Source organism: Homarus americanus, unplaced genomic scaffold, assembly GCF_018991925.1.
Source record: "Homarus americanus isolate GMGI-L3 unplaced genomic scaffold, GMGI_Hamer_2.0 scaffold58865, whole genome shotgun sequence".
Taxonomy (NCBI): Eukaryota; Metazoa; Arthropoda; class Malacostraca; order Decapoda; family Nephropidae; genus Homarus; species Homarus americanus.
The window spans coordinates 23,200-34,118 of record NW_024716201.1 but is presented as its reverse complement, the minus strand read 5'-3'; the positions used below and the strand labels follow the sequence as shown (position 1 = coordinate 34,118).

The 10,919-nt window shown below is 44.1% G+C and overlaps 1 protein-coding gene across 1 annotated transcript; it reads left to right on the top strand.

Annotated features, from left to right (window-relative positions):
• Nucleotides 1-6,395: 6,395 nt before the first annotated feature.
• On the top strand, nucleotides 6,396-10,367 carry LOC121858070 (gastrula zinc finger protein XlCGF46.1-like; the record flags this gene model as incomplete). The annotated part of the gene is given in 2 exon segments (XM_042354299.1): nucleotides 6,396-6,499; nucleotides 8,126-10,367. A coding segment is annotated over 1 exon segment (1,287 nt). The 3' UTR covers nucleotides 10,094-10,367.
• Nucleotides 10,368-10,919: the final 552 nt, after the last annotated feature.

Sequence of the window (10,919 nt, the reverse complement as noted above, 5' to 3'; positions counted from 1 at the left end):
AATTCGCCAGCTTCAGCCTCTTCATCTATCCTTCAGACAACGCCTCCTCACACGTCACCTATCCCCCTTGGGTATACCTCAGTGCCTTCTCAACCACCTGCTCCATTCTCAACTCTCGTCGACCTCTCCATGCCTCCTCCACCGCCTGCCGTCTCGAGTACACCCCTGCACAGCAAGTCTTCAGTTCCCAGTCCCCCACCTCTTCAATCTGATGCAACATATCAAGTATACCGTCAATGGCGACGTCGTTTCGAAGACTTTGCTGTTATGTCTGACCTCAACCGAATGCCCCCTCATAAACAACTCATCCAATTAAGATCGTGCATTTCCCTCGATGTTCAACGCCTCCTAGAGCACACGCTAGCCATCCCCCCTGACTCCCCCAGGTCAGTGACAGAGGTTTAAACGCCTTGCAGAGTCATTTCCGTGGCCTCCGCAATGAAGCTTTGCGTCGTAGGGAACTGCTATCCTGCAAACAAGCTTCTGGGGAATCATTCTCAGACTTCTATGCACGACTTAAGGACCTAGCAGCCGAGGTGGACCTATGTACAGGCGATCCTGTAACCTGTGCTGAGATCCAGCTCAAGATGATCTTGCTGATGAGTGTACGTGACGAGGACCTGCTTCAGAAACTCCTCACCCTCGACGCCGCCTCTTCCCTCACCGACTTCGTCACCTGTTGCAGGTCGTATGAGGCCACAAGAGAGGCTGCCTCAGCTATACACTCATCGCCATCTCAAGTTCACGCCGTCTCCACCTACAAGAGGAATCAACGCCAGATGCAGACGGCGTCCTCTCCACAGCCCCCGCCACAGTCACCAGTTTCTTCTCCCGAATCCTGCAGAAACTGTCAGCGCCAGCACGGTCCAGGAAAGTGCCCTGCGGCTGATAGTAAATGTCGAAACTGCGGGTTCCAAGGCCATTGGCCCCGCACAACTCGATGTCCTGCCAACAAGGTCTCATGCAATGCTTGCAACAAGCAAGGACACTTTGCCAAGTGTTGCAGGTCCACCAAGAAGCCTCCATCTCCAGGTCAAAACGTCTCCTCACAGCCCGACAGAACGTCCACACCACCGTCTCCCAAGAACAACAAAGGATGCCGACGTGTGGATGATGCCTCGAGTGACAGGTCCCCCAAGCCCGTCAATGTTCGTCTGTCCTACGGTACCAACTCTTCCAACCTCCTGATGATACCTTACACGGGCGCGGACATCACGGTGATTGGACCAACACACCTGGACGCCCTCAACATTCCCAGGAGTAGCCTGTCACCCACAGCCATGAACGACGTGCTCACAGCAGATGGGTCCCCGATGTCTCCACCTTTGGGTTGCTTCAAGGCAACACTACAGCTCGGTCCCAAGTCTTGCCTTGCCACAGTCCACGTCCATGAGGGCATCCAAACCCCTCTCTTGTCATGTGGCCATTGTCAGGACTTGGCCATCGTCTCATCCGAGTTCCCAAAGCCCATCCTCGCCGTGACACACCTCAACAGGTGTGCAGAGATACCTGTTTCAGCCATGACCACGCCTGCTGCCGCCCAGGAGTTCTTTCTTTGTCAGTTCAGCGACGTCCTTGTCTCCAAGTCCGACCTCCAGAAGACGCCGCTCAAGAAGATGACAGGCCCCCCGATGAGAATCCACCTCAAGCCTGGCGCGACGCCTTTCGCCATCCACACACCCAGGCCTATCCCCTTTGCCCTACAGGACAAGGTGAAGGCGGAGCTCGATTCTCTGGTGCAGCAGGGGATCATCAGACACGCCGGTGAGGAGCCCTCCGAGTGGTGCCACCCTATGGTCTTGGCACCCAAGCCTGTAGGTGTTCGCATCACAGTGGACCTCACCCATCTCAACTCGCAGGTCTCCCGTCCCGCCCATCCATGCCTACGCCCATCCAAGCAGTCCGCAGCGTCACCCCGTCTGCAAAGTTCTTTACCACGGCGGATGCACTACATGGGTACTGGCAAGTCGACCTGGCGGAAGAAGATCGCCACCTCACTACATTCATCACGCCCTACGGCCGCTTCCAACACTGCCGCGGACCCATGGGCTTCGCAGCAACGGGGGATGCGTACTGCCTCCGTGGGGATATGGCTCTGCAGGGTGTCACCAACTGCGTGAAGGTCGTAGATGACATCCTGCTCTTCGACGATGATCTCCCGGCCCACTTGAACCGAGTTCATCTGATGCTCACAAGATGTCGTGCCCATGGTATCACCCTGAACAAAGATAAATTTGTGGTCGCCGCCTCCCAAGTTAACTACTGCGGCTACAACATCTCGCCAGAGGGGATCTCAGCTGATGAGGAGAAGGTCAAGTCCATCAGGGACTTCCCTACTCCAGCGAACCTGACCGACCTTCGCTCATTTATGGGCCTGACAAATCAGCTGGCCGACTTCTCCCCTAAAATCGCCACATCAGCCCAACCTCTACGCCCCCTCATGAGCCCCAAGCGCTCTTTCCTCTGGACTCCTGACCACGACCTAGCGTTCAGGAATGTTAAGAAGGCGTTGCTGTCACCACCAGTCTTGGCACCCTTCGACCCGTCCTTACCAGTGGTCCTCCAGACCGATGCCTCCCGTCTATACGGCCTCGGATATGCCCTCCTTCAAGATCACGGCCAGGGTAGACTGCGCTTAGTTCAGTGTGGCTCCAGGTTTTTGACCGACACGGAGACCAGATACGCCACCATCGAACTAGAGATGCTGGCAGTCGCCTGGGCTATGGCCAAGTGCCGCCTTTACCTGTTCGGCCTTGGGCATTTCACCCTCATGACGGACCATCGCCCGCTCATACCCATCCTCAATCACTACACGTTGGACGCCATCAAAAATCCTCGCCTTCAACGTCTCAAAGAGAAGACCGCCCCTTACGTCTTTACAGCTGTGTGGCGCGCCGGGAAGCTTCTGTGCATACCAGACGCCCTCTCCCGAGCCCCTGTTAGTCGCCCCACACCTGAAGATGAAGTCGACTGTACCACGGCCGCGGCTCACGTTCGGTCTTTAGTGACACACACACAGCCACTTCTCTTGCTGACAAGACGACGACGACGCCCTCCATCGAAGACGATAGGACTCTCCAGGAGCTTTGCATCGCCGCCGCTCAAGACCCGGCATACGTCCAACTCCTCGACTACGTCTCCGCTGGATTCCCCACCAACCGCTACGACATTCACGCCTCCGCCCTCCCCTTCTGGAAGCTAAGGGATAGCCTCTATGCGGACGGAGAGCTGGTGTTGTACGGCCCCAGGATCGTCGTTCCCGTTGCCCTCCGCCGGCGCACCTTATCCCGCCTCCATGACAGCCACCGCGGCGTTGAAGCCACCAGGCGCAGAGCCCGTCAGACCGTCTTCTGGCCTGGTATTGACGCCGATATTAAGAGCATGGTGGAGGCCTGGTATTGACGCCGATATTAAGAGCATGGTTGAGGCCTGTGAGCCTTGCCAGCAACTCCAGCCCAGCCAGCAACAAGAGCCGTACCTGTGCAATGACCTCCCGAAGCGGCCCTTTGAGTCTGTGTCCGCCGACTTCTTTCATGTGGCCGGAAAGTCTTTCCTGGTGGTCGCCGACAGGCTCTCTGGATGGCCCGTGGTGGTCCCCTGTGATCGGGACACCACCTCTTCTAGGGTCATCCGGATGTTCTGTTGCTTCTTCCGGGAAGTCGGAGTGCCTCTCCGCCTCCGAACCGACGGTGGGCCCCCGTTCAATAGCCACGAGTTCAAGAGCTTCGCCGAATGCTGGGGCGTCCACCACATCGTCACCTCCCCTCATTACCCGCAGGCGAATGGCCACGCCGAGGCAGCGGTAAAGTCCGTAAAATACCTCATCCTCAAGACAGCACCGACGGGGAACCAGGACTGTGAGGAGTTCGACAGGGGCCTACTGGAACTCCGTAACACCCCTACCCCTGCCGGACGCTCTCCTGCCCAGGTGTTGTATGGCCGCGCCCTTCGTACTTGTGTGCCTGCCCACCCCCAGTCCTTCTTAGATGAATGGCAGATCAAGGCGGACGAGTGTGACCGCCGTGAGGCTGCCCGGATGGCCCAAGTGACAAGCCACTATGACGCCCACGCCCGCCCCCTTCCCAGGTTGACCGTCGGCCAGCAAGTACGAATCCAGGACCCGACGTCACACCGCTGGGACAAAGTCGGGGTCGTCATGGGCCGTGGCGAGTCCCGTTCGTACCAAGTCCGCCTCCCCAGTGGTCGTGTGTGGTGGCGAAACAGACGCCATCTCCGCCCAGTGCCATCCTCTAGTGACGAACCTTCCTCCCCGTCCCCTGTGCCCCCTTGCCCAGACCAGGAACGAAGGTCGTCAGTTGATCCTCCCATTGTCCCTCGCCGCTCCCCCCGACTCATGGAAAAAGAGTCCGTAGCCGCTCGAGATTGCACTACGAGCGTAAAGGGGGAGGGAGGTGTATAGATATGTAAATACCAAGATATGTGAACACGCCTGACGCCAAGACTCTGTTACCATTCATTGTACCATTTATTCACATGTCTGTATTACTACATATTATTATAGCATGTCTGATATCTATGCTTATGTCTAATGCCTATGTTCACTTACCATGTACCGATGTACTATGTCTGTACCGCGCTAGTCGAGTAACTAGAAGACCTCATTTATTGTCCTAGTAATGTCTAGCAACTCTCCTTGCCTAGCTAGCTAACTTCCCTCAGATCGGCTTCGGCCTGCTTACGACGAGGAGTTCCTTGTGCTGGCTCCTGTTTCTGTACCGGTTGGTTATCCTGCCAAGTCTTGTACTACTTATTAAATATATCTACTGCTCGTGCTCTGGAGTTTGAAGAACCTTGTCTAGGATTTCATCCCACCACACGAACATTGCCCGTTAAAGTACCTGTAAAAGAGAGAAAGTGAAGCAACATTGCGGCGAAGAGAAAGGGAAGAGAGAGAATGTTGCCTTTGATTCCACCCTATCTTATAGTTGAAGAGCCACCCCAGATATGAGAGAAGTACTCCAAGTTAGGACGAATGAACCCCTTATATGCTTGAAGCAACTTCTCAGGAGTGAAGTAGCTACTGCATCTGTACAGCATTCCCAACTTTGGGAGGCAGCTTTAGCTTGGGATATAAAATAATAACAAACACAAAGATAATTTATTAAAAGGCGAAAATAAAACCTAAAAACATTGTTAATACGCCTACAATTATCTCACTGCTCAATGGGTTTATGCGCTGGTGCGAAATCACCTTTATTTTTTTCTATATTTTGTTTATTTACGAAATGTTTTAACCATTTTCTTTATTAAATAATTAATATTCATTTATAATAATAACACAATAATTCTTTATTTGTTCTGTATTTTGTTTATTTACCAATGTTTGGTAAAAATGTAGAAGGTGGTGACCACCAGAAGGAATTGTCCAAATTGGTTGAAATTTTTCTACACACTAATATCATGATATTAAACACAAAAATGGAAACGACAATGTATAGAATCTGATCTAACATACCCAACTATGGGTTTGTTAGGTCAGGTTCTATTAGGTTTTATGCATTAATGTGTTAAACAACCTACCTTAATATTGAGGTTGATATACAGTACATCAGCAATGGTGAGGAGCAATATGTGGAAGCGTTCACCATCATTTAGGAAACGTCTCTTGAAAAGGGATTCAGCAAGGTAAATAACAAAAATGGCGCCGGGAGGATAATTGTGAAGCGGGTTAGAGTAAATAATAAATTGTCAGGTTCTATGCATTGTCTTCCATCTGTGTTTAATATAATGTTATTAGCGTGCAGAGAAAATTCAACCAATTTGGACAATTCCTTCTAGTGGTCACCCTTTTATACACCTTTACAAAATGTTTTAGTCATTTTTTCTTTTACTAAATAATTAATGGTCATGTATAATAACACAATACTTCTTGGTCATGTATAATAACACAATACTTCTTGAGTCATCTGTATACATGTGTCATTTCTATTGGTGTAAAATAATAACTTACAATTTGTCACTCATACCAGCGACTGTTAGTGGTTACTAAATGGGGTGTATCCATGTAGATAAGGAATAATCAATTTTTTTTGTTAAGCTTTGTTTCAATAACACTGGACCATCTTACACAAATTATTATGTCATTTATTAATAACTTTGAGTGACCTGTGTCTATAAATATATATGGTCATTTAGTGCACAGTATACATGGGAGCTTTCTGCATTTGTGTTAGGTCACTGTCCACGTGGTTGTTTTGTGGGCTGAAAATTATAAATATTAAGTGATATTCCTGTGCTTTGAAGGCCTTAAGAATATAAGAGGGAAGTGATGGTAACACTCTCTCTGTGTATTATTAAAACATGAATATTGAGGTTAATTAAGACTTGCTCACTCTTTATGTTGTTAATCACATTTAATTGTTTTTATATTACAGGAGGACCTGGTTCCTGCTGGGGTTTGTACTGACTCACTTAAATCTCAACTTATTTACTTGTGGATCAAGCTTTATTTTATCTCCTGGTTGAGGACAAGACTTTGGTAAGTTTGTGAAGTTTGTTGTAAAATTTGCTTCATGTTACTAAATCTCAAGAGGTTATTTCCTCCTGTGAATATTGATGTAGTAGATTTTTCTTGCTTATGTCAGAGGTGTTTTTATATTGAGTCAACTAACTTCCTGTAGAGAGGATGTACTTTATCATCCAAAGCTTCAGTGCCAGGAGAGTTGTTCCTCACTTATGATGACATCTTCTGTTTAGGTGTCTGGAAAGAAAGTCACAATTGGGGTTAGAAAAAGTCAGGGATATAAACACATCTTTTAAATAGCCTAAATAATGTTAAGTTAGGTTAAGGTTTGTGACTTTTTTCCTACATTCTGGGATGATGATACACCATGGAGAACCAGATCATTGTGTTCACTCAGTAAAGGTTTATTAATTCATCCAAGTACAGTATCCAGGTTCACACTGACACTTCCCTGGCCTAGCCTCCATCTAATGTATGAACATTTACAAGGTGAAAACAGCACTTTGAAGTATGTGGGTGACGTGTAATGGTATTTTAACTGGTTTGTTTGTTTTAATACATATAGTGCAAATCTATTGAGGAAATACACTTCAAATAAATACATGGAACAATGGATTGCTCTTTTGGTATGACACTAATTGTTTTAATTAAGTTCTGGAACTTTTAAGTGGCAGGTCTTTGATGTAAACACTTCTTGGCATTTTCTGTTTTATTGCTGAGAGCAGGTATATACACATATATAATCTGAGCGAATATATTGTGAATTATCTCCATGGAAGTGTTGTGAATAACACTTCTGTTAAGTGTAAACTTCCTGTCTAGTGCTATGGAGAGAACTGCCCCTTTCTGGGGTGTGAGAGAGTGGTAGCGAGCAAGCAGTGTACTGTATACTGAATCGGCTGACCCTGGCTTGAGCCTTGCGACACACAACCTCAGTGATCTAGTCATAAACAATATGGTGAATCACTTGTAGAATAATCTGATAAATAACTTGGAGTTAGGGGTATATTTCTATAAAGCAAAGGTGCTGTTACAATCTAGTAAACCAACCAAACCTGTCTTAACCTATTGTGAAGACGATGTATTGTAATATTGTACTGTACTACCTTTTTTTTTTGTAGATATTAGTTTTTAATAAGGACTGAGTCACATAGGTAATGCAGTTAATATTATTCTTTATAAGCAAGAACTATTTATTTGCTTCATTGTACAGAAATTTATAACAATCTGATGTTGTGACTTCACACTCCCTTCACTTGCTGAACAGTTCTGTGGGATTCGTTGTTCTTTGTGGATAGTAATTTTTTCCTCCCAATGTCTTGACACTTAGAATGACACAAGGTAGCTACTGCAAGATGCACATTTTAAAATTGATTCCACATTCTAATGAAAAGGTGAAGCAGCTGAGAGGACACAGGGTTTACCTTCAGTCTTAGGGTTGGTCGTTAGTACCCAAAACATCCTAAGTCATTCCAGCAGTTACTGAGTACTGTACTGACTCTAGTTAGGGAAGTAAGGCTATTTGAGTACAGTACAGAGCCAACCAAGTTGTTTCCTTGGGTAAATATCTATCAGTAAGTCTTCCATCAACTATGGAATTTTGAAAACTTCAACATTGTAATACTGTTCACTTTGTTTCAGACATAAAGGTGTGATTGGGCAGATGTAAGAAAGAAATATTATGGTAGCATCAGGAGGCCATCCCACACAAACATCTCCCACCACAACCAAGAATTAAAGCTCTGTAAAATAAGAGGCAGAACAATTCCTCACAACTGTACAATAAGTCAGTACAGTATGAGGATTAGTGAACATCTTCAGGAGAACATTGTAATCAAGATTGAGGTAAATTGTCAACTCTCCAAGTCTTAAGTTACAAATATGGAAGTCAAGTTGGTGTTCTAGGAAACAGTGAGAAAAAAAAGAACGTTCACACAAGTGAAACTTTCTCTTGAAAATACCAGTTAAATGATGCACTGTGTTATATATAGTTTAAATACAGTATGATGAGAGTTGCAATGTTTTTACCTAAACAACTACCTTGTGACTCTTTTGCTTGTGTACACTGCTGATAAAAGTTCCAATATATAAATGTGACAAGTGTTTGTCTGCTGTGCTTGTATACTGGTGAGACAAAGTTCACTTGTGGTAAATATTTCTCATACAATAGTGAGCTCAAGAACCACACACATGTGCAGAATTATTTATGCAAATTTAGCTGTGAAGAGTGGATAACTTTTTTATACAGTACAAAAGTTACCCAAACATGTGTACAGTGAAGGAAATATTTTCTTGTATGGAGTGTTGTAAAGTGTGTAAAAGATGGCCCGGTTTATGAATCAAATGGCTGGACATGGTGGCCAAAATAATTATGAGTGTGTACAGTGTGGTGAATTATTTTACTGTAATGATTCTATGAAGATGCATACCTGTTTGGCTGAACACATTGAGATAAATATTAAATATGAAGAAGTTGATGAAAGTTTTAACAGTAACTATGATGTGACACAACATGTGACTGTTAATGAGAAAGATATTAAGTGTGAAGAGTTTGATGAAAGTTTTAACAGTAACTATGATGTGACTGTTAATGAAAAAGATATTAAGTGTGAAGAGTTTGATGAAAGTTTTAACAGTAACTATGATGTGACACAACATGTGACTGTTGATGAGAAAACTCGTAAAGGTCTAGAAAGTGGTAAAAGTTATAACAAAAAGGAACAACTAAAGGAACAAATAGTTGTACACACTGGTGTAAAGAATTTTAAGTGTGAAGAGTGTGGTAAATGTTATTCCAGAAATAGCCATTTGAAGAGCCATATGTTTGTACACACTGGTGAGAAGAATTTTAAATGTGAAGAGTGTGGTAAATGTTATTCCAGAAAGAACTATCTGAAGCAGCATGTGGTTGTACACACTGGTGAGAATAATTTTAAGTGTGAAGAGTGTGGTAAATGTTGTTCCAGAAAGAGCTATTTGAAGAGCCATATGGTTGTACACACTGATGAGAAGAATTTTAAATGTGAAGAGTGTGGTAGATGTTATTCCAGAAAGAGCCATTTGAAGGGTCATATGGTTGTACACACTGGTGAGAATTTTAAATGTGAAGAGTGTGGTAAATGTTATTCCAAAAAGAGCAAACTGAGGAGCCATATGGTTGTACACACCGGTGAGAAAATTTTTATTTGTGAAGAGTGTGGTAAATGTTATTACACAAAGAGCCATCTGAAGAGCCATATGGTTGTACACACTGATGAGAAGACTTTTAAATGTGAAGAGTGTGGTAAATGTTATTCCAGAAAGAGCAAACTGAAGCAGCATATAGTTGTACACACTGGCGAGAAGAATTTTAAGTGTGAAGAGTGTGGTAAAAGTTATTACAGAAAGAGCCATCTGAAGAGCCATATGATTGTACACACTGGTGAGAAGAATTTTAAGTGTGAAGAGTGTGGTAAATGTTATTACACAAAGAGCCATCTGAATAGCCATATGATTGTACACACTGGTGAGAAGAATTTAAAGTGTTATGAGTGTGGTAAATGTTATTCCAGAAAGAGCCATCTGAAGAGACATATGTCTGTACACAATGGTGAGAAGAATTTTACATGAAAGTTGCAGGGATAGATCTTAAAGATAAATGATCTGGGGAACTGTATGGTCTTGCATGTGGGTAAGAATTATTTGAAGTGTATATAATGGATTATTTATTTCCAAAAGAAGACCAATTGGAAATAATCATATGATGGCTGTGTTGGTTATCCTTTGTCGAACTGACTTACTGTTTGCCATTGTTTGTATACCTGTACTGATATTTGTTGTATTCCTGTACTGTATATTTGTTGTATACCTGAACTGTATATTTGTTGTATACCTGTACTGTATATTTGTTGTATACCTGTACTGTATATTTGTTGTATACCTGTACTGTATATTTGTTGTATACCTGAACTGTGTATTTGTTGTATACCTGTACTGTATATTTGTTGTATACCTGTACTGTATATTTGTTGTATACCTGTACTGTATATTTGTTGTATACTTGTACTGTATAGTTGTTGTATACCTGAACTGTATATTTGTTGTATACCTGAACTGTATATTTGTTGTATACCTGAACTGTATATTTGTTGTATACCTGTACTGTATATTTGTTGTATACCTGTACTGTATATTTGTTGTATACCTGAACTGTGTATTTGTTGTATACTTGTACTGTATAGTTGTTGTATACCTGAACTGTATATTTGTTGTATGCCGTGTTACGACCTTGTATTTTTCTATTATTTTTTATAACATGCATCCATGTTGTTCCATATTATTCCTGTAATGATGTGTTATATTTACTATTATATAATCTTACCCTGTGCTGTTAAGGTTTTAACTGTTATTATTTGTTCAAGCCCATCTTATTTCTTCATTTAGTATTTGTAACAAG